Genomic DNA, 25,110 nt, shown 5'->3' on the forward strand with positions numbered 1-25,110 from the left:
TGCATCAAACACTTCAAGTTTGTTAGTTAGTCAGCCTTGTTCGACTTACGTCTTTCCTTCATTGGTGTTGCTTTGTTTATTTGTTGCATATAAATGCTGAAATATATTAAAGTGAGACACACTGTAGCATATTGGGAAAATATTTTATTTTATATTGTTATATATACACATTAACAACAATTCATCTACAACAAGTGACACAAATACAATATTAACAAAAACTACTAATGTTGAGGTGGCAAATAATTCGAAGAAACTGCACCCTGTTGAAGGCTATCCAAAATACCAATTACCGATTTTACATCTGAAACACCTTCATCGGAGATGCTGGTGGTACCACCTAAACGATCGTATTCAGCTTGAATGTGATGTTGAGCATGTTCAGCTTCTTCGTTGGTGCGATATTGGATAAAAGCAACTTCAGGCTTGCTAGTGGTAGTTGCAGGCTCATGAACAATAGTCTCCAGAATTGGAGCATCGGCTTTCTTGGACAACACATAGACGGCAGTCTTTTCTTCGTTAACAGCTGGTGTGACACGAACCTTAATCTTTTGTTGTTTTTCACTAGGAGCTTTGACAAAAACTACATTATAATTTTTGCGTGGTGAACCCACAGCAATGTCATGTTCTTGTACTTCTACACCCTGTTCCTCAGGTGCAGAATGAATGAAGAAACGTTTTGTCACCAATGATTTTGTACCATAAAGACCACCATTGCCAGCAGTTGTATGACTGGAATAATCATATCCTTGATGGGAAGCGGAGCACAATGCAACCAAACACAATACCTAAAACGTTCATAAAAATTGAAATTACAAATAGAAAATAATAATTTTTCCAATACTTACCATAAATCCACGCATATTTTAATTTTAGATAAAAAATATATAAATCAAAAAATAGTTTATTCTCTAAACACTTTATATTGGAGTATATTTGAAATTCCTGAAAACATCTGTATTTATACTACCTTTATGCGTAAATTCAGTTATAATATCCATTAACTGTTATTACTAGTGAATGACTTTGAAAAGTATTTAGTTCTGCCATGTGTTTTTCATTAGTAGTTTTGTTTACATTTCACCCATGTTCGTGACCAAATTTTGAATGCCTTATTGCTATTATGAAGAAAAACAATGATTTATCAGCTTATACCTGGCTAAGCTTTTGATTTTGTTTTCTATTCCCTCATATTTCGTCTATTCTAAGATCTTATTTCTTATGCGGTGTATACGCCTATCCTTGATTTTTTAACAAAGTACCTGAACGCCATGCTCCCCATTTCAGGAGATTTGAAAATATGCGGATTAGAATGTCTGGAAATCCTCGCATTTTAGGTATGTAGTCTCTTTGGCAATAGTACGGAGTTTTAGAAGGTCAGAATTAAGTTCGCCATCATGTTTTAATATACGTCTCAGAATAGAACAAAACTAAAACAAATAAGCCTAAATGTCAACATTCCTAAAAATAGAAAAACTAATTTTAGGGTTAAGCCGATATTTTCAGATTTTGTACGAGATTTTAAGTGTTGGTACCACTTAAAAACTCGTCAAGCTGCGCCGACTATATGATACCCTTCACCACTTTGGGTAAATTCTACATATGGGTATTCTCAATTGTCTTTTAAAATTCAATTAAAATCAATTGATTTGATTTGATCTTTATCAATAAATGAACCGACTAACATCAATCCATACACATACTTTTCTGCAACCTATGCAAAATTTCAATTCGATTTTGGAACACTTGATACACACTATTCGATAATATCAATCAGACACCCGTTCGAAATATATATGGAAGCTATGCCTGCATTATATTGGAGGAAAATATATATAGGGGCTATATCTAAACCTGAACCGCTATCCACGAAAATAATAAGACCTTTTTATACCTTTCAATACGTAGATTTCTTAAATCGGTCGGTAATTTTTACGGGGACTACGCTACAGCATTATGTGGTAGTAGGTCGAACATGTTCTGATCAGGGTAGCCATTTTACCATTTTTATACCCTCCACCATAGTATGGAGGGTATATTAATTTTGTTTTTCCGTTTGTAACTCATCGAAATAATCATTTCCGATATATATATTCTTGATCAGTGTAAAATTCTAAGACGATCTAAGCATGTCCGTGTGTCCGTCCGTCTGTTGTAATCTCTCTAGAGTCTAAACGAGTTGAGATAGATAGCCAAAATTTTGCACAGAGTCGTCTTTTGTCTGCAGGCAGGTCAAGTTTGAAGATGGGATATATCGGTCCACGTTTAGGCATAGCTCCCATATAAGGGTACCCACCAATTTTCGGTATTTTGGGGTTCTTGAGCGCGTTTTTCAACCGAATTCGCTGAAATTTGGTATATTGAGTTGCTATTGGGTACCCAATTTCTCCACAAAAAATTATACATATAGGTTTTCAACCGAATTGGCTGTAATTTAGTACTTTGAGTTCTTATTGGGTACCAAATCCCTCCACTAAAAATGAATATATGAATATAGGTCCATTTTTTCTGGTAGTCCCCATATAAGGGTACCCCCAAATGTCGGTATTTTGGGGTTCTTGAGCGAGTTTTTCAAGCGAATTCGCTGAAATTTTGTACATTTGGTTCCTATCGGTTGCCAAATATCTTCACCAAAAAATTATAAATATAGGTCCAATTTTTCCGGTAGCCCTCATATAAGGGTACCCCTAATTTTCGCTATTTTGAGGTTTAAAGCACGTTTTTCAACCGAATTCGCTGAAATTTGGTATATTGTAGTCGAATATGGTAACAAATTTGCCTACAAAAAAATTTTTAATATGCACCGCCTTTTTGGGGTAGTCCCCATATAACCCCTTTTCATACCCTCCACCATAGTATGGAGGGTATATTAGTTTTGTTTTTCCGTTTGTAACGCATCGAAATAATCATTTCCGACCCTATACAGTATATATAGTCTTGATCAGCAGAACATTCTATGACGATTTAAGCATGTCCGTCTGTCCGTCTGTTGTAATCACTCTAGCGTCTAAGCGAATTGAGATAGATCGCCAAAATGTTGCATAGAGTCGTCTTTTGTCTGCAGGCAGGTCAAGTTCGAAATTGGGATATATCGGTCCACCTTTAGGCATAGCTCCCATATAAGGGTACCCCCCAATTTTCGGTATTTTGAAGTTCTTGAGTGTTTTTTCAACCGAACTCACTGAAATTTGCTACATTGGGTTCTTATTGGGTACTTAATATATACACAAAAAATTATAAATATAGGTCCACTTTTCCTGGTAGCCCCCATATAACGGTACCTCCTAATTCGCAGTATTTTGGGGGTTTTGCTCGTATTTTTCCGCCGAATTAGCTGTAATTTAGTATTTTGAGTTCTTAATAGGTACAACATATCTCCACAAAAAGTTATGAATGTCCATATTTTCGGATAGCCCCCATATAAGGGTACCCCCAATTTTCGGTATTTTGGGGTTCTTGAGCGCGTTTTTCAACCGAATTCGCTGCAATTTGGTATTTTGTAGTCGCCCTTTTTTGGGGTAGTCCCCATATAACCCCCTTTTTATACCCTCCACCATAGTATTAATTTTGTCATTCCGTTTGTAACTCATCGAAATATTCATTTCCGACCCTATAAAGTATATATATTCTTGATCAGGGTAAAATTCTAAGACGATCTAGCCATGTCCGTCTGTTGTAATCACGCTATCTTCTGAAGGAATTGAGATAGGATGCTGAAATTTTGCATAGGGTTGTGTTTTGTCTGCAGGCAAGTCAAGTTCGAAGATGGAGTATATCGGTCCGCGTTTAAGCATAGCTCCCATATAAGTGTACCCCCAAATTTCGGTATTATGAGGTTCTTGAGCGCGTTTTTCAACCGAATTCCCTGAAATTTGGTATTTTGTAGCCGTATATGGTAGAAAATCTCCCTACCAAAAATTATTAATAGTCAACCCCTTTTAGGGGTAGTCCCCATATAACCCCATTTTTTATATTAAAATAATTATCTGATTTTTCCGCGTTTTGGGGTTGGTTCTAATACTCTCTTGTAATCATTTCACCTGCGAAGAATATCGAGATAAAAAAAAACTAGGACGTACGGTTCGATAATGAACTATAAGTAAACTATAGCCCGCATTTAGGCTTAGCCGTAGCCCCTGTGTGGGAGGTACCAGAAGGCATGGACCGATATTCCCCAAATTCGGACTTGAACTAAGTTTGGAAGAAATAATAAGATGGGGTGAAATCAAACTTTTCTGAAACGGATTTGGTCCAAAGAAACATGGGGTCTAGAACCAATATTTCGATGAGGCACATTATCACCGTGTGAAAGTGTATACACACTAATTAGCCATAAGGCTGAGGGTATAATTTTCTATTAAAAATTATTATCGGTATAGGTCCATTTTTTGGTATGTTCCCTATATTTTCATTTCAAGTACCTGCCAGTATATCTTTGGTGGAGGGTATCCAAAGTTCGGCCCGGCCGAACTTAACGCTTTTTCACTTGTTTCTGCTAAATTTAGCATTTTATTTTTGTATTTAGCATCAACTTTTCATTTAGCATTTATTTAGCCTATTCACTTTCTAATTTAACATTATTTTTTCACAAAATTTAAATATTATAGTCCTTTTTTATAAAAACAATTTATATGAAGCAATGAAAACTATTTGAGTAGTGATTAAAAAATCTGGCATCACATCCATTTTCCATCGAGTCTGATAGCCAACATGGATCTAAACCCCCATAAAAATTGACAATATTGATAATGACAAACCTAAATACAAATTACTTCCAATTCGGTTGAAAACGTGCTCAAACTCTTCACTATGTAAACGTGTGAAAATACAGGGAATTTTCAGGTACCGTTGTATGGGGACTACCCCAAAATGTGGATCGATATATCCCATTTTCAATGCCAAACATCCTAGCATATCATGAATATATGTCTAAAATTTAACGGATTTCCGGTGAATATTTCCAGATGTTGCAAACGGTGTGACAAATACCCTCACATTATGGTGGATGTTAAAAAAGAAAAAACATTTTTAAATTTAGTATAATGTTTTTGATATCTAAATATATATACAGTCGAGTACGATTATAACGCACACCGGTTAAAACGAACTTTCCTTATAGCGTACACATTTCTTAGTCCCGAAGTTTTTATATATAATTTTCATACAAATCTTAACTCTTATAGCGAACTACGGATATAGCGAACTTTTTTTATTATGAACTTAACTTCAGTAAACTTTACAGAAAATGTCAGGTTCATCGAAGATACGGAGAAACAGCTCGAGTATTGCCAAAGAGGACACAAAATCTGCATATTTCGGAACTAAATATATTTTTCTGCTAATCCTAGGGTTTTCCTTACATTGGATACAACGAACTTCTTCTATCCCTTCTAGTTCGCTATAACCGCACGTTACTGTATATATATTTTTGGCTTTATTTTAAGGCTGACATTATTATTATTATTTTTTGATCTAGTCGCACTGGTTCTGAAATTCAAAATACAGAAACTCAGGTTTGAAAACGGGGGTAGGAACATCAACATACCGAAAACCAGTAAGGAAAGTAGTAAAGTCGGACTGGGCCGACTATATGATACCCTTCATCACTTTGAGTATATTTTACATATGTATCATATGGTGAATATGACATTTTCTGCTAGTAGAAAATCCAAAGCGGCCCATTGTTTGAGAGCAATGTAAAAATCATAAACATGAATTATGTTGGAACTTTCTGAAAATAAGTTTTTTATTCACCGGGATTCCCGAGTGCCAAGTTATAATCACTTTAGAGTACCGAAAAGGCGAGTGGGCCCTTTATGTTGGGATTGTGCCAGAATAAGGACAAAAATAGAAAAAATTCCGGCAAACAAATATTTTTATACCCTTCACCACACTGTGGTACAGGGTATTATGTCTTTGTGCATATGTCTGTAACAGGCAAAAATAATCGAGATACCCGTGGGTCCTTTTGAGAATATGCATAGAATCACTTTCTGAGTCGATTTATGCATGTCCGTCCGTCTGTCCATGTTAAATTGTAAACAAAGTACAGGTCGCATTTATGATCCGATATATATTTTTGTCCGATTTAAGGTAAATATTCCTATATACCTTTCGATTTGCATGAAATTTGGCATAGAGTACTAAATTAAGTCTAGAATGATGTGTGCAAAGTTTTGAGAAAATCGGTTCAGATTTAGATATAGCTACCATATATAGCTTCGCCCGATTTTTGATAAATAGTCCACTAAAGTCCCCGCAAATTTTTTGATTTGCACGAATTTTGGCATAGCGTACTTATTTAAGCCTAGAATGATGTGTGCAAAGTTTCGTGAAAATCGGTTCAGATTTAGATATAGCTCCCATATATATATATATATATATATATATTCATCCGATTTAAGGTAATTGGTGCACCAAAGACCCTATATATCTTTCGATTTGTAGGAAATTTGGCATATCGTACTGAATTGCGTCTTTAATAGTGTGTTTTAAGTTTCATGAAAATCGGTTCAGATTTAGATATAGCTCCCATATAAAGTTTCGCCCGATTTTAGGTAAATGGTGCACCAAAGTCCCTGGAAATCTTTTCATTTGCACGAATTTTAGCATAGCGCACTGAATTAAGTCTAGAATGATGTGTGCTAAGTTTCGTGAAAATCGGTTGAGATTTAGATATAGCTCCCATATATATTTTCATCCGATTTTAGGTAATTGGTGCACCAAAGTCTTTAAAAGTCATTCGATTTGCACGAAATTTGTCATAGCGTAATGTATTGGCGCTAGAATGACGTGTGCTATGTTTCGTGAAAACCGGTTCAGATTTAGATATAATTGGTGCACCAAAGTTCCTATATATCTTTCGATTTGCACGAATTTTGGTATAGGGTACTGAATTAAGTCTAGAATGATGTTGCAAAGCTTCGTGAAAAGATCCATAGCTAGGCCGATTGACACAACATACTAAAGTAATATAAATTAGTCTCTGGCAAGTTTCCCTGAAATCGGTTCAGATATAGATATGTAACAAAAAAAAAAAAAAAAAAAAAAAAAACGCGACGTCTGTTAAGATACATATGTAGAATATACCCAAAGTGGTGAAGGGTATCTTAGTCGGCCCAGTCCGACTTTACTACTTTCCTTACTGGTTTAAATTAAAAGTACGCAAATGGGACGGAAATTGATAATTGTCTTCATATATGTACGCAATGTGAAATTACAGTTATTTGCCTTAACCAAATTTGGACATTATATTTAGTAGGAAGACATCATTATTTTAGTAGGAAGTTATCAAACCCCAACATGTCGAATAATGAGGGGTACCGCTCTCTGGAGGCTACCCCTAAATATGGACCCATATTAATAATATTTGATAAGGAGATTATTTACTCAACGAAAATTTAAACTATCAAAATAAAGGCAATGCGATTGTAAAATGTGTTTATGAGGGGCAACTCTTAAAAGTGGAGCAATATTGATAATTTTTATACATTCTTTCCAGGGAGAAACCCAAATATAAAATTAGAGCAATTTAAGTTGAAAAATGTGCCCAAATCAAATATTGGGGAACCCAAAAAGGACCGATATATTCCATTTCCAATACCAAATCTTTTATGAGAAGCAATGTATGTGCAAAATTCCAAAGCTCTGTTTTCAATATTGCGACCTCAATTGGACGGACATATTTAAATCGACAACGAATAGCCGTTAAGAATAAATGGGGTCTCTAATGAATATTTCATTATTAAATATTATCAATTTTGTTCTATAAATATTTAGCATTTTATCTAGCATTTTTTTTTTTATCAACAAAATCTAGCATTTTTCCTCCACAAAGTTTTGGCAACACTGATCCCAACATGAAATTATACGAACTTAAGTATGTGATTTATATCTATAAGGGAATAGTCTAACACCAATCCATACACATGCCTTTCTGCAAACTAGGCTAAATTTAATATCACTCTGAAAGATTTAGAGTCGTTTGTGTAAAATGGAACTAATCAATTTAAATTTGTGAAATTTTCTAGACACACCCTTGATGCAAATATTTTACCAGTTTGTGATAAAAACTAGACCTAACAAAATCTGTGGTTTAAACTGAACCGCAAACAGCACAAACAAGAATTTATTTTAAATTTTTATTACTTTCAATTTTTTTTTAATGGACTATCTAATTCACCTCGTGATTTATTTTTGCACAGCACACCTTTTTGTCCAAAATGACATCGATAGATGATACATAATTAAAACCGGTAGTCGGTAATGTTTATATTTTTTTATCAAGATTGTAATAAAACTGCTTAAAAGTGAGAGGTATATAAGGTGAGCATTGATCTTTGCTATAAACTTACGATAAGTAAAAAAAGTAATTTTGCAAACTAACTAAAATTAGCTACGAAGAAAAACAAGAAATCTATTGTTGTGCGGATGTGAAACATTTTGCAAATATTAGTTAAATGTTTGTAAACAATTGCGTTGTATGTTACAAAAGTTAAATTAAAACAAATTATTTAAAGTAATTTCATCAACGGAAGTGATAATGTGATGGTATAGTAGTTTCTGATCTACATCAAACTGTACAAACATTTAAAAGTCTGTAGTAAATAAAATTAATATCATCGGAAAAGAAAAAAATCGCCATTGGTCAATGTTCAGAGACATGGCGTGATAATTTTTTGCTGGCGACCCTACTGAGCATGAAGATATAGCTTCATATCTTAATGTTTAGCTATTGTATGTATTTATTAGGATTAAAATTCTTCTGTAAAATCGAATGAGAAATTGGACTCCATGTGTTCATAATTTAATGAACCCGACGCTAAAATGTGATTTTTCATCCTTGCAAAACTCTACTCATGAGATTTTATGCGGGACCCTCCAAAAAATCGATATTTTAACGGTTAATGGTCTTCTCTCAACTTTACCCGGGCCATGCTACTAAAACCCTATATGTATGTATTTTAATACATTCAGGGTAAATGTTTTATAGTGAAGAATGGCGAATTCTTCCGAATTATTCACTAAAGACATATATAATTATGTCAATTACTCCAAAAAATGTCTAAATTTTTGATCTGGATAATTAGGACTCCACCACATTGTGTACATTCAAAATTATCTAAACTTATAGACAATTTTCCACAAAAATGTGTTTCATTATTGGTAAAATAGTATTAAACATTCGAAAGTACTAAATTTGTTAAAAATTCGTACCATCTGAACGGAAATACCTAAAAACTTGAAATTTGGAATCAAGGTTGAGATGAATGGTCGATATAAGGATGTGGTTTTGGAACCAAGTACTCCTGTAAACGAAAAATACTTAACGGTACTAAATTTGGTACAATTGGAATGTGGAGGACCGAATGGAGCTGGAATCCTGAAATTGGAAATTAAATTTACTGTCGGAGTGAGGCTGAGAAGTAGGATCGATATTAGGAGGTGGTTTTGGAAGTGTGTACTCATGTAAACGAAAAGTACTAAACGGTACTAAATTTGGTACAATTTAAAATTGGAGGACCGGATGGAGCTAGAATCCTGAACTTTCAAATTTGCATTACCGGAGTGTCGTAGTGTAGGATTTTGATATGTAGATAGTTTTGGATATTTGTACTTATGAGTACGAAAAGTACTAAATGGGACTATATTTGGTACAATTTAGATTTGGGTGAACCGATAGAGCTGGAATACTGTTATTTGGAAATAAGATTACTACTGCATTGCCGAATTGAGGATTATAGGAAGTTCTGTAAAATCGTACATATGTGTACTGAATGCTACTAAATTTGTTACAATTTGAACCGATAGAGCTGAAAACTGATAGAGCTGAAATTTTTAGTTAGAATCGTTGTTGTGTTTTAAGATTAGGATATGTAGGAAGTTTTGAAATTCGTACTAATGTGTACTAATTTTTGTATAATTTGGATTTGGTTGAAACGATAATTCGTTAATAAGATTTCTGTTGATTGTATGATATAGATATTTTTGGAAATTCGTATTAATGTGTACTAAAGGTACTAAATTTGGTACAATTTGAATTTTTTGTGTAAACCAATAGAGCTGGAATCCTTTTGGAATCAGTTGGTGTGTTGGATAAGGATATGTAGGACGTTTTGGAAATTCGTACTAAATTTGGTACAATTTGGATTTTGGGTCAACCGAAGGAACTGGAATTTCGAAATTTGGAGGTAGGATCGTTGTTGGGGTAGGATTGCCATATGTAGGAAGTTTGGAAAATCGTACTAATGTGTTCTAAATTAGGTACAATTTGGATTTGGGTGAACCGAATCCCGAAATTTGGAGGTAGGATCGTTGTGTGGATAGGATTGGCATATGTAGGAAGTTTGGAAAATCGTACTAATGTGTTCTAAATTAGGTACAATTTGGATTTGGGTGAACCGATAGTGTTGGAATACTGAAATCGGGAAATAAGATTTATATTGGTTGTATGATATAGGTAGTTAGAGAATTTTGTACTTATATATTATTATGATTTATGTGATCGAATCGAGCTGGAGTTGGGATATGTAGGATGCTTTTGAAATCCACTGAACTGGAATCCTAAAATGTGGAAATATGATTTCTATTGGATTGTTTAGGTAGGTAGATATGACAAATTATATTCATGTGTAGTAAATCCGATAAAATACGGATTTGGATAAACCTATAGAGCTATAATCCGGAAATTGTGGAATTAGTTTTATAAATAAATTTAGTTTAAAGCTAGATTTTTGTTGCGGCCAGAAGTAGTGCGTAGTTTTAAGATTTACGGTAGTTTTGGAAGTACGTACGGATAACAAAGTACTAAGTGACACTAAACTGGCTGATGTTGGTATGTAGTTTGGTTAGCTCTTCTGAAATACCGCTGCTTTGACATGTAAAGGCAATAAGTCTATATTTTACAATTTTAAAGGAGCTGTGATAAAATTTGTACAAAACAACAACAACAAAAGCGATAATTGTAGATATTTTATTTAATCGATGTATTGAACATGTCTGTATCAAAATCTTAATTTTTAGAAAAATTGGACTTATTGCCTTTTCACTTGTTTTAATAACTCCCACCGTTGGAATTTTTGGATTCGGATGTTCCAGTGATCGGAAATCCGGTATGCTATCGTAAAAACAACAACAAAATTATGCCAACAATTTTCTTCAAGAACTTATACACAAAGTTACAAGTCCATTTGTGGCCGGTTGAAAATCATATATATATGAAATTGTGAATGAGGGCCCCTATAAGGGACCCCCCCCCATTCTCGGTTTCAAAAATTTTAATTTTGATTTTTGATTTAATTCGAACTTCTACTAATTCAAGAATATTCCTATAAATCTCAACAACTCTTGATTATAGCCGATTTACTGTATTATGATCAAGTGAAGGCAAGAGTGATTCTCAGACTTTAAACGCATTTTTCTCAAAACAGTCTGTTTATGAATGGCGGGCACGATAACTTAAAAACTACTAATCCAATCGTTTCCAAATTTCACGTTTATCTGTGAGTGTATAGCTATTGTATGAACTAGGATAAATTCAATCGATCAATTTCTTCCTTAATTATACCCTTCACCACAATGTGGTAGAGGGTATATTGTCTTTGTGCATATGTTTGTAACAGGCGAAAGGAATCGAGATAGACACATGATTCCTTTGAAAAAATATGCATAGAATCACTTTCTGAGTCGATTTATACATGTCCGTATGTCCGTCCGTCCATGTATTTTTGTGAACAAAGTACAGGTCGCATTTATGATCCAATTTGGATGAAATTTGACACATGTCACTTAGTAGGCCCAAAGACGAACCCTATTGAAATTGGAGAAAATCGGTTCAGATTTAGATATAGCTCCCATATAAAGTTTCGTCCGATTTTATTCAAACGGTGCACCAAACACCCAATATATGTCCGATTGAGACAAAATTTTGCACAGAATACTGAATTAGGTCTAGATTGATGTATGCCAAGTTTTGTTTAAATAGTCCGATTTTATCTAAATGAAGCACCATACTGCCAATATTGATTGGATTGACACAGCGTACTGAATTAGGCCCAGATTGATGTATGCGAAGTTTTGTTGGAATCGGTTCAGATTTAGATATAGCTCCTATATATAGTTTCGTCCAATTTTATGTAAATAGTGCACTAATCTTCCAATATTGTTTCGGTTTAGATTCAGATATGGCTCCCATATATAGTTTCGTCCGATTTTACGTAAATGGGCCACTATGCTGCCAATATTAGTCCGATTTAGACAACATGTTGCACAGAGTACTGAATTAGGACTAGATTGATGTACGCGAAGTTTTATTGTAATCGGTTCAGATTTAGATATAGTTGCCATGTATACTTTCCCCCAATTTTATATAAATTGTGCACAGAGTATTGAATTAAGCACAGATTGGTGTGCGAAGTTTTGATAGTTCAAAGATTCTATGTCTATTCTATCAAAAGGATATTGTACATATGAGCGTCTCTTGTATTGACCTATAGTGGCTAAGGGTATCATATAGTCGGCCCCGTCCGACTTCTGAGCTTTATTTACTGGTTATACCCTCCACCACACTGTGGTACTGGGTATTATGTCTTTGTGCACATGTTTGTAACAGGCAAAAATAATCGAGAGAGACCCATAGTTCCTTTTGAGAATATGCATAGAATCACTTTCTGAGTCGATTTACGCCTGTCCGTCCGCATTTGTTAACAAAATGCAGGTCGCATTTATGATCCGATTTGGATGAAATTTGCCACAGGTCACTTAATTGGCCCAAGGACGAACCCTATTGAAATTGGAGAAAATCGGTCCACGTTTAGGCATAGCTCCCATATAAGGGTACCCCCCTATTTTCGGTATTTTGAGGTTCTTGAGCGTGTTGTTTGACTGAATTCGCTAAAATTTGGTACTTTGAGTTCTTATTGGGTAGCAAATCTCTCCACTAAAAATTATAAATATGGGTCCCAGTGTTGCCCCCAATTTTTGCGGTATTTTGGGGGTTTTGATCGCAGATTTCGACCGAATTCGCTGAAATTTGGTACATTGAGTTCTTATTGGGTAGCAAATCTCCCTACTAAAAATTATAAATATAGGTCCATTTTTTCGGATAGCCCCCATATAAGGGAACCCGAAATTTTCGGTAGTTTGGGGTTCTTGGGCTCGTTTTATAACTGAATTCTCTGAAACTTTGTACATTGGGTTATTATTGGTTACCAAATTACTCCACTAAAATTATAAATATAGGTCCAGTTTTTCTGGTAGTCGCCATATAACGGTATTTTGGGGGTTCTGATCGTATTATTCGACCGAATTGACTGTAATTTAGTACGTCGAGTTCTTATTAGGTAGCAAATCTCTCCACTTTAAATTATAAATTATAAATTGGTGAAAATCGGTTCAGATTTAGATATAGCTCCCATATATATTTTCGTCCGATATATGCACCGAAGTCCCTATATATCTCTCGATTTGCACGAAATTTGGCATAGAGTACTGAATTAGGTCCAGAATAAATGGTGCACCGAAGTCCCTATATATCTCTCGATTTGCACGAAATTTGGCATAGAGTACTGAATTAGGTCCAGAATGACGTGTGCCAAGTTTCGTGAAAATCGGGTCAGAGTTAGATATAGCTCCCATATATAGTTTTGCCAGATTATATGTAAATGGTGCACCAAAGTTCATATATATATCTCGATTTGCACGAAATTGAAGCCTAGAATGATGTGTGTGTAAAGTTTAGAGAAAATCGGGTCAGATTTAGATATAGCTCTCATATATATTTTCGTTCAATTTAATCTAAATGGAGTACCAAAGCCCCTATTTATCTTTCGATTTTCACGAAATTTGGTATGGCGTAGTAAATTAGTTCTAGAATGGTATGTGTTAAGATTCGAGAAAATCGGTTCGGATTTAGATATAGCTACTATATATATTTTCGCCCAATTTAGGTAAATGGTGCACCAAACTCCTAATGTTTGTCCGATTGACACGAAATTTTGCAAAACGTACCATATCTAGTTCGAACGGGTGTCTGATTGAGATTATATTTTTAACAGTGCGGCATACTGAATCGCGTGTATCATGTTTGCTATAAATCGATTTCCTTAAATCTGATTGTAGCATAGGTTGACATGACATGAAATTGTTAGGATACATATATACATATAGTGGTGAAGGGTATCATATAGTCGGCCCAGTCCGACTTTACTACTTTCCTTACTGGTTTTTAACTATGTTCGTGGTCAAAAATAAGCGATTTTCTAAAACAATTATGTCAAAGTTTTGCCATTTTTTAATTTTTGTGCGAAGTCAATAATCCTAGTTCATACATTTTCGGATTCCGATGTTCCAGTGAGGAGTTATCATGCCCGACATGAAAAATAAAGACTTTTCTTTAATCACAAAAAACACCAACAAAACAAACACAACAAAATTTTGTAAATTATTTTCCTCTTATTTTAAATCTTTAAAGCAAAATCGAAGAATTTGCTTCTTTAATTGTGCTTAAATACGTAAAGTAAAGGCAAAAAATACAAAGAAAGACCACATTTGTCATTTTTTCTTCTTGAACTTTGGATAAATACTAATTTAATGACTTAAAAAAAAAGCAAAATCAAAAATGTCGCGTTAGTGACCGAGAAAAATCCTTCCCAAATGAAGGATATGCCAAATTTTGAAAGCGCAAAAATAATGCTTGATATTTCTTATACATGTAAAGAATATAAAAAGTTCAAAATATTCACACAATTTGCAGAGTTTTCCCATTATTAACAGTGATGTCTAAAGTCATGTATATTTGAAGTCGCGTGAGTGACCGCTCTTTTGTGGCTTTTATCTCAAAAGTTAAAAAAAAGTATTATGAGAGAATTGGAAAAAAGTAATTGTTTTCGATTTATTTAAGATTTAAGTTTGATTTTGCCTCTGAAAGTCGTGTAAGTGACTGCGGAAGAGCACATATTTGCAAAGCCATAAACCTTAAGAGGCATTGGTATTCATTTATAACTCCATTAAAAATCTTGAACATTTAAAATCGAGAATCTGGGAGGTCCCCTTAATGCCTGTTTCAACATTTTTACACTAGCAATGCATTTTAGTAATTTCCACACAATTTTAGTGATTTATTCAGAAAAATCGCAAAGCTATCAATTTTTCTTTTCAAACGCGTTTTATTATTTACTTATTTTTTCCATTTTATCTTAAAATGCTTTATTAAGGATGTAGTAGTAGCGTTTATCTTCCCAAATTGTTGTTCTCTTTTTATACATTTATTTAAAAATACAAAAAATGAAATATTTGAATAATATTATATATAAAAAATTTCGTTTGTAGTTTGATTTTTTGAATCGATCTACTCCAACGATGTGTTTATCTCATGATCTATCAAATGACTGCACATACTAAATTACAAATATGTAACAGAACCTGTAATCTCAATCCCAATGCATTGAAATAGCTCGATTCGAACACATTCACCGGATATTATTAGTTCCGATAAACGATATTATATGCTATTCAAACACATTGGTGTGATGAAAATTTTCAGTGAATTGCATTTCAGTTCATTTTGTGGACTCCTGCTGTTTCTCTGCCATCTTCAAATAGAAAATATGCTGCTGTTACTGCCTTCAATACCGTACGATGAATAACTGAATAATTACATGTGTACATACCAAATTTTAAATGTTGGTATTCAAAACAAAATTAGCTGCATTTGGTCATTCAAATATGTCGGTTTAGAAAAGAAAAATGTGTTACACTTGAAGGTCTCGCTGCTATGAATTAAGACAGTGAGAGATGGGGGCAAATTACTTCAAGATAATGCCAGTAAATTGAAATAAAAAATCTCAAAGATCCCCAAGAGCGACGAAGCTAATTGAATACTACATATTGGTGGTTTGTTAACAACAATGGTAAATTGTAAACAGCGCTTTAATTCCAGCAACAAAAACAACAGCCAGCATGCCAGGGAGATGACAGCGGCGTCGGTATTTACTCTTCTTTACGCTGACACCGAACGACAGGCGTTTAACTCGAATTGTAGACAGGTACTGCGTCAAGTAAATGATCATTTAATAAGATTTCTGGAGCACCTATAAATAGTGAACAACTTATCAACTTTGACATACTCCAAATCGAACAGTTCATCGAACATCACAGCTAATCCTCTTCACCCAACTCAAAAAAAATTAAGCAGAATCATGCGTGGTCTTATGGTAAATATTTTATAAGCAATTATGCAAACTGAAAGAAAACGGATTTAACTAACCACTTAATTTTTATCTTATTAGGTATTGTGCGTTGTTGCCCTTTGCTCGGCAGCCCCTCAAGGTTACAATTATCCCAGCAATCCTGCTGGACACTATTTGCCACCTACAGCACCTAGCCAGCCTAGCGGCCACTACTTACCACCAACAGCACCTGAAACATCGGCCTATGGTCAGCAACATCAACAACCTCTGGTTACCAAACGCTTCTTCATCCACTCTGCTCCTGAAGAGGAAGAAGTCGAAGTCCAGCATAGAGATATTGTCGTTGGCACCCCTCGCAAGAACTTCAACGTTGTCTTCATTAAATCGGCCACTGATAAGAAACAAAAGACCAAAATCCGTGTCATTCCTGCCGTTAACGAAGATAAGACTGTCATCTATGTCTTGGCCAAGAAAACCGATGCTCCTCAATTGGAAACCTATGTTGAAGAACCTGCCACAACCACCACCAAACCCGAGGTATTCTTCATTAAATACAAGACCAATGAAGAAGCCGAACATGCCCAGCGCAGCATTCAAGCTGAATATGATCATTTGGGTGGCAACACTGTTATCTCGAATGAAGGTGTATCCCCCGTCTCATCGGTAATTGGTAGCTTGGATGCCTTGCAACAAGAAGCTGGAACTGCTGATGCCTCCTTTGGCGAAAGCACTGGTCCCGAGTACTCTGATGTTGTTGAGTCAGCTGACAATGCTGGTAATGCCTATTTACCACCTGTGAAGAAACATTAAGTGTGAAGAGATGAGTGATTTTTATTTAGAAAGTAGTATGACCTTCGGTCATTTGAACTGATGTGTAATAGACTTTTGATAGTTGTTTTTTATTTTTATAGCTCTTTCTTTTTCTTGTTAATCATTGATAATATATATATATATAGTAAAAAAACACACATTTATGGTTTTAATGTATTGTGTATATCTAAATACGATGTAAGATCCATAATTCTGCGACTTCTTCTATTTCCTACGGAGCTATTTTAGTTAAAAATGAAAGATTTGGGAAGATTTATGGACTGTATTTATATGGGCATATGAAAAATCGAGTAAAGTACTAAAATGACAACTTAAATATGTGAAGATTTGGTTGGAAAACGGTATAATAATTATTATATATTATAATACTAGCGAAATGCCCGCTACTTCGTAAGCGGAAATAGAATACAAGACAAATAAATAATATTTTATATTGAAATCTTGAATACTGTAGAATTTGTTGTAATATAATTGTAAGTTTATTACAATTAGTACTCTTCATACATATAAGCATTAATTTCCGAAATCTCTTTCTTAAGTAAAATTTAAAACTTTTGCACCCATAAGTACGAATTTCCATGACTACTTTAATCGAAACGTCAACAGAAATTTTTATTCCAAATTTTTACTTTTCAGCTCTATCCATTCACCAGACTGTACCGTATTCGTGCTCATAAGTACGAATTTCCAAAAATACATGAATCCTATACCCCAATATAAATTATAATTCTAAATTTCCATCTCTATTCGTTCAACCAAATCAAAATAGTACCAATCTTTGTACCATTTGTTACTTTTTTTTCGTACCCATAAAAACGAATTTCCATCATCCACCCCAAAACAATTTTATGTCCACATTTAAGGATTCCAGCCCTACCCGTTCACCAACATCCAAATTGTACCAAATTTAGTACTATTTTTTAAATTTCTTAGACGTAAGTACGATTTTCCAAAACATCCTCTATTCTAACTCAAACAGTAAATCTAATCATAAATGTCCGCGCTATCCGTTCACATAGATCCAATTGTACCATATTTAATACTATGTAGTACCTTTCGTACTTATTCGAATTTCCAACATAACCTCAATACTGTACTCTAAAAGTTATTTTAATTCCGAATATAAATTTTCCATCACTATTCGTTTACTCAAATGTACATTTTACTAAATTTAGACCATTTAGTACACATAATTACGAATTTTCAAAACTACCTCCATTTAGCAATCCTACACTCCAAAAGTAATTTAAATTCCAAATTCTGGAGTCCAGCTCTATCCGTTCATAAATAATCAAGTTATACGAAATATAGTACCATTTAGTACACATAGGTACTATACTTCCATATCTCAATTCTATACTCCAACAGCAACCATTATTTAGGTTTCTAGCTCTCCGTTCACCCAATACGAAATTGTACCAAATCTAGTGCCATTTAGTACTTTTAGTACACATAATTTTCCATAGCTGAATCTATAGCCCAATCCTCAACAGTAATTTTAATATCAAATTTCAGATTTCAGTTCTACCCGTTCACCAAAAATCCGAACTGTACTATATTTAGTACCACTAAGTACTATTCGTACCCACAAGTACGAATTTCCTAAACCACCTCAATCCTTCACTTCAACAGTCATTTTAACTCCCAATTTCATCATTTCAGCTATATCTATTCAACTAAATTAAACTTGTACCAAATTTAGTAATAATTTGTACTTTTCATTCAAATAACTACGAATTTCTAAAACAATTTCCATACATCAAAACCACTTCCCAACCTGTATTTCATATACATTTTCAAGATTCTAACGATATATGTTCAAAATATGGGAAATTACAAAAATCTTTTAAATTCCTTGAAGCTGAGGTTTGCAAGGTTATAACTCGCGAAATATGAACATATTGCATATAATTTAAATTCATTTCTATAAAATGAAGTATTCTTGTCAAAATCTTAAAATATTGGTAATAAATAATAAGTTTAGTGGAAGCTGTGATGGTGGTAATGTAAAAAAATGGATGAAAATGTGTTGAAGCCATCGAGTTTTTTTGTGTTCGTTCCTGATTTGTGGCTAAACTACACAACGCACGCACTTGTGATCAGTGACTAAGTTGCAGAATACCCCATGGACAATACGATTATAATGTATAATTTTTCGATATAATCATTGCATCCACCCAAAAAGGATGCTGACATTTTGAAGCCGGATTTTCGGTGTTTTTTGAATTTTTCTTATAATTAGGATGCGCATCCAGATAATGGACTAAACTAATTATAGGATTGTAGAACTCGTGATTTTGCTTCGTTTAGTGTATATCTCATGAATGTGCTCACCGTAGCTTCTTTGCAATTGGGTTTCAACGACGAAAATTTGATGCGTAAATTTTTATAAAAAACATATTTTTTGAGTCTAAAATTAAGAAAGTCCATTCAAATTCCGTGGAACCCCGCGTGATTTTAGTTTTTTTACGTGTGTTATCATATTCGCGAATCTGTGTGAAAATAGGTCAAAAATATATCGATACGCGAATAATATGCGTATTTTATCCAAAATCGAGTGTGGAGGCACATCCGCGGTTCTTAACCGATCCTTTTTAAATAGGTGTACTTTTGTGTATTTTCATAGGAGATTACTAAAATCGGATGCGCATAAAAATCGTGTACACATTGCGTGATTTTTAGCCATTTTTAGGGTTTTTGCATAGTAAGGTGCATCGAGCGGCACACTTTGACCGCTAAATTAAATATCGAAAAGTTCATAATTACACTGTGCTACAAAATAAGAAAAAATATTTTTTCAGGGGTTCTAATATACCAATTCTGTTTAGTTGGAGTCCCTGGATCACGAAAATACCTTTGGTTTTTCTGGGTCACTTCGAAAATTAATTTTATAACGGTAAATATAGAGAAAAACGTGGTTTCGTGGATTTTCCATTTGAAACTTGAATAACTTATTTACTTTATAACGGATTTATATTATTCTTTTTTTCTTTAGAAGAGTACAATTTCTCCTTTCAAACAAGATATATATTTGGTAAATCGGTTGAGTATTGGCTGAGTTACAGCAGTTGAATTGTGAAAAAATACGCATAAAATGACAAAATTTATTTTTCTTCGAACTGTACGATGAAATTATGATATGAAGCCATATAAGTTTTATTATATTACGGGGAAGAAAATTAAATTAGCTTTCGAAAATGATAAAAATCAAAAAAATCGGTTAAAAAATGGATGACTTATACACATTTTTGTATTGATTCTATGCATATTCTCTAAAGGAAACATGGGTCTGTATCGTCTCCTGTTAGGAACCGTTATGTTTGCAACAGGCAAAGGAAACGAGATAGACCCATAGTTCCTTTAGAGAATATGCCTAGAATCAATACAAAAATGTGTATAAATCATCCATTTTCGAACCGATTTTTTTGATTTTTATCATTTTCGAAAGCTAATTTAATTTTCTTCCCCGTAATATAATAAAACTTATATGGCTTCATATCATAATTTCATCGTACAGTTCGAAGAAAAATAAATTTTGTCATTTTATGCGTATTTTTTCACAATTCAACTGCTGTAACTCAGCCAATACTCAACCGATTTACCAAATATATATCTTGTTTGAAAGGAGAAATTGTACTCTTCTAAAGAAAAAAAGAATAATATAAATCCGTTATAAAGTAAATAAGTTATTCAAGTTTCAAATGGAAAATCCATGAAACCACGGTTTTCTCTATATTTACCGTTATAAAATTAATTTTCGAAGTGACCCAGAAAAACCAAAGGTATTTTCGTGATCCAGGGACTCCAACTAAACAGAATTGGTACATTAGAACGCCTGAAAAATTTTCGTGTCGCACAGTGTTATTGAAAGACATTGATTCGGTTTATACGAAAACCGCATGCGCATCAAGTGATTTCTACTAATACGCGAATTGCATGCTTTTAAACATTGATAATTGTATTGTAACTGTTATCAAAAGAATATACCGATATTTAACAATCATCTAAAAGAATTTAAAGAAAAGCAGCGTCGCATATCTTAGAAGATTAAGGCAAAACCGTATTCCCTTAACCATTCTAAAAAAAAATCGAAAATTCAAAAAACATTTCGATTTAATTTATTTTATTTTCCGATATCTTCATGCTTCTATTTGTTTTTCGCGACAATTTAACCGTATTTCATTGTGATTTGACAGGTATGCAAAGAAAACAAATGTGTTTATCCTTTTGTGAAGAAATTCGCGAATTACAACAAATAGGAATTAATTTAATTCATATTTGAAATATAAGATTTAAACTCGCTATAACTTTTGTGCGCAGCATCCGAATCAGATTTCAGATTTCGAATCAGCATATTTTTCTTAGCCTATGTACCAAAAATCATGAAAGTGCTCGCAAAAAAAATTTTCAAAATTTTTTTATTGGAATTTTAAAAGAATTTTGTAATTTCCCATATATACAATTTGAACTAAATTTAGTAAAGTTTTGTACTTTTCGTACACTTTTAGGTCGAATTTCCAAAAACCCTTTTGTACACCTTTCTAACATTCCATCAGTGACCCACATTCCAAATTTCAGAATTCTAGCTCTTCCCGTTCGCCTAATACAAAGGGTGCCATATTTAATACATTTTAGTTCATGTCGTACCCTTCTAGTTCGAATTTCCAAAAACCCAGCCTTATATCACGCTTATACACCAACAACAACCCACACTCAAAATTTCAAGCTTCTAGCTTTCGCCGTTTCGACTGAGCGATGATCTGTCAGTCACTCACTCACTTAACACTAAGCTCTATATATACTAACACGTTGACGGACAGTTGCGTCTAGTTCAAGTTCACTATGTGACATGAGGGCTGTAGCAGTACAAATGTGCATTTACCAGCGTACAAGTAGAAGCCTAGTGTCATGTTTTCGAATTTCACTTGTTTCTACTGTCCGTCAACGTGTTGAGATTACATACAACTGCAACTGAACTTTAACATTCAGCGGAGGAAAACCCAGAGTCCTGGACTTATGCATGTAGTCGCATTTATTATCCGAATTGCATGAAATTTTGGCATGCATCATTTATTTGTCCCAAGGATTAGCCCTATTGAAATTGGGGAAAATCGGTTTAGATTTAGATACAACTTCCATATATTCCGTTGAAATTGGTTCTGATTTAGATATAGCTCCTATATATGTTCGTCCGATTTTATGTAAGAGGAGCTGTAAACGATTAAGACAATATTTGGAATATTATTCCATATTGAGTCTATAATAATGTGTGGCAAGTCTCGTTGAAATCGGTCTATATTTAGATATAGCTCCCTATATTATACTTACTGGTTTTTGTATGTCTGATTGAAGAACAATAGCCCCCTCATTTATACGCTGACAAGGTTTTCAAGTCATTTCTTTACTGAAACTGAAATTTTCATACGAAGTTCACAATTTATTCCATGTGATTAGAAATGATATGCATATACATATATCGGTTGATTAAAACCGGTAAAAATCCGGTTTATTTGTGAAAATTTGGTTGAAAAATTTAGCGATCCGGTCTAGCTCCCTCAAGTAGCTGTTGTTAACGTGTTTCGCATAATGAAATATATTTATGGTAACCATTTCAGACGAACCATGATACATTTTTATCTATCCAAATCATTCGATTTTTTATACTCTTCACCTCATTGTGGTACAGGGTATTATGTCTTTGTGCATATGTTTGTAGATAGCAAAGGGAAACGAGATAGGCATATGGTTTCTTTTGAAAATATGCACGGAATCACCTTTGAGTCGATTTATGCATGTCCGTCCGTCTTTCTTTTGATTTAAAAAATGTACAGGTCGCATTTATGATTCGAATGAACTGAAATTTGGCACAGCTCACTTATGTGGGCCAAGGACGAACCATACTGAAGAACATTGAAATATGTGAGAAAATCTGTTCAGATTTAGATATAGATCCCATATAAAGTTTCGTCCGATTTCCGATTGAAACGAAATTTTATACACCATTTCAAATTGAGAGTAGAATGACGTTATTTCGTTTTGTAAAAATTGGTGGAGATTGCCTGGATCTCTGATATATATTTTCGACCGACTTGAGAATAGCATGTGTCAAGTTTACTTTAAATCGTTTTACATAAGGTTTTGTCCCATTGTACACAAATGACACTAAATCTGTCGGAATGAGGTTGCAGAATAGCATAGGTTTGAAGATTGGCATATGTATGGATTGATCTTAGTCGGTTTACATATAGATAAAGATGACATATTTAAGTTCGTTCAATTTCAAGTCAATGTTCCTTTGAAAAGGCGACGTTTGTTAGGATACATATTAAAGAAATTTTGAAATTTAATAAAAATAATACAATCGTTTGGTGTCTAGTCCGGCGGATGCATTAAAACTTCCCAACCAAGGTCCCGAAGTTTCTGGTAAGTCACTGTAGATGTGTGTGGCCTAGTGTTGACCTGGTGGAACACGACACCTCTCCTGTTGGCCAATTCTGGCCGTTGTTGATATCAGAAGCCGAGCCAAATAAGGATTTTGTTCAGTATTTTATATTACCAGATCTTGGTTCGATCTTGCTCTTTAGACCATTAATAAGCACTTGTACAAAATTTCATCCAGTTGATATTTTTGTCCGCTGTTAATATGAACTCACGACATAGTGCGTCCCTACCTCTTATATAGTTATTTGGAGATTATCAGAATCCTGTTCATTGCTATTTTAATGTTTTCATCAGTTTTGAGTTTTTCGGCGACCAGGACGAGCATGGCTATTCGCATCTTCTCAGCCTTCCTTAAAGCGGTAATATCACAATTGAACTTTTGTTTTACTCATAATAAACTCACCGAACTAATTAATTTTTTTACACTAAACTTAAAAATGCACCAAAAGTTCTTAATTTATCTTTTTTATCATTTTGTCATCGACATGACTTCTGAAGAACTCCGAGAAGTATTATTAACATATAATTAGAGAAGGTATATAAAAGTTGTCGGCATATTCCCAAATCATATAATATTCAATTGATGGTCAATGTCACCCAAATCAGTGCCTAGAGACTGAGTTTTAAAGGCAATAAAGTGAAGAATATTTCCAATTATATCATTTAAAATTTTATTTCGAAACAAAAACGTAATATTGATAACAAAACGTAAACAAACAGCGGCGGTCGTCATCATATAACATTCAATGCTTAACTGGAGGCAAATATGTATTTTTGGGTGATTCATCCAAACTGCCAATAACTGAAGTTACTCGGGAGACTCCTTCATTGGAGACTTGAGTATTACCACCTAAGTTATCATATTTAGCCTGGATATGATGTTGCACATGTTCAGCTTCTTTATTTGTTCTGTATTTAATGAAGAATACTTCAGGTTTGGCTGTGGTAGTAACAGGTTCTTCAACATGGCTTTCAAGTACTGGAGCATCGGTTTTCTTAGCCAAAAGATAAATGTATGTTTTGTCTTCATTGGCGGCAGGAATGATGCGGATTTTAGCCTTTTGTTGTTTAGCCACTGGTGCTTTAATGAAGACAACATTGTAACTTTTACGTGGTGCTCCTAGGACAATATCTCTATAGATGACTTCAGGTTCATCGTCTTCGGGTGCAGAGTAAGTGTAAAAACGTTTGTTTACAATTGGCTCCTGTTTCCATTGAGTTTTTGCATTGTCTTGCACTTCATTTGTTGTCTCCTCCTGTACTTTGGGATAGTGATAGCCTTCGGGTGCAGCTAAAACTAAGGCAGCCAAACTCAAAATCTATAAAAAAATACGAAATGACAATTTAGTGTATATTTTAAAGATATCATCTTTATAGAATACTTACAATCAATGAACGCATGTTTTTTTTCGAAAACAAAATATTCAATGAATTATTGCTGGTTAAACTATGTATAGTTTAAAATGCTAAAGGCTTTTAGTATTTATACTAGTTCTAGAAATTCAGATATCGATCATTTATTTTCGCACTTTCAATTTTAAAACATTAGCCTACTTGGCTTTTTTGACTTCTTAGCAGTTTCAGCGTCCGCTGTCATTTATCATTCGAAATACTATTTATTTTTAGCACAAATTATAATTTTGTGAATGAA

The 25,110-nt window shown here is 34.0% G+C and overlaps 3 protein-coding genes across 3 annotated transcripts; 1 reads left to right on the plus strand and 2 right to left on the minus strand.

The window, feature by feature from the left end:
• Positions 1-224: 224 nt before the first annotated feature.
• Positions 225-8,936, minus strand: LOC133321649 (uncharacterized). Its single transcript, XM_061530732.1, has 2 exons — positions 8,928-8,936; positions 225-788 (listed from the first exon to the last, which is right to left on the minus strand). The coding sequence occupies exons 1-2, from the start codon at positions 8,934-8,936 to the stop codon at positions 225-227; spliced, it is 573 nt and encodes a 190-aa protein (XP_061386716.1).
• A 7,260-nt stretch (positions 8,937-16,196) lies between these two features.
• Positions 16,197-16,997, plus strand: LOC133321650 (uncharacterized). The gene is made up of 2 exons (XM_061530733.1): positions 16,197-16,211; positions 16,287-16,997. The coding sequence occupies exons 1-2, from the start codon at positions 16,197-16,199 to the stop codon at positions 16,995-16,997; spliced, it is 726 nt and encodes a 241-aa protein (XP_061386717.1).
• A 7,205-nt stretch (positions 16,998-24,202) lies between these two features.
• Positions 24,203-24,860, minus strand: LOC133321651 (uncharacterized). Its single transcript, XM_061530734.1, has 2 exons — positions 24,846-24,860; positions 24,203-24,778 (listed from the first exon to the last, which is right to left on the minus strand). Exons 1-2 carry the CDS (start codon positions 24,858-24,860, stop codon positions 24,203-24,205), a joined length of 591 nt encoding a protein of 196 aa, XP_061386718.1.
• Positions 24,861-25,110: the final 250 nt, after the last annotated feature.

This window comes from Musca vetustissima, unplaced genomic scaffold (genome assembly GCF_032173495.1).
Source record: "Musca vetustissima isolate MV318-11 ecotype Yass unplaced genomic scaffold, APGP_CSIRO_Mvet_v1 utg71941, whole genome shotgun sequence".
Classification (NCBI taxonomy): Eukaryota; Metazoa; Arthropoda; class Insecta; order Diptera; family Muscidae; genus Musca; species Musca vetustissima.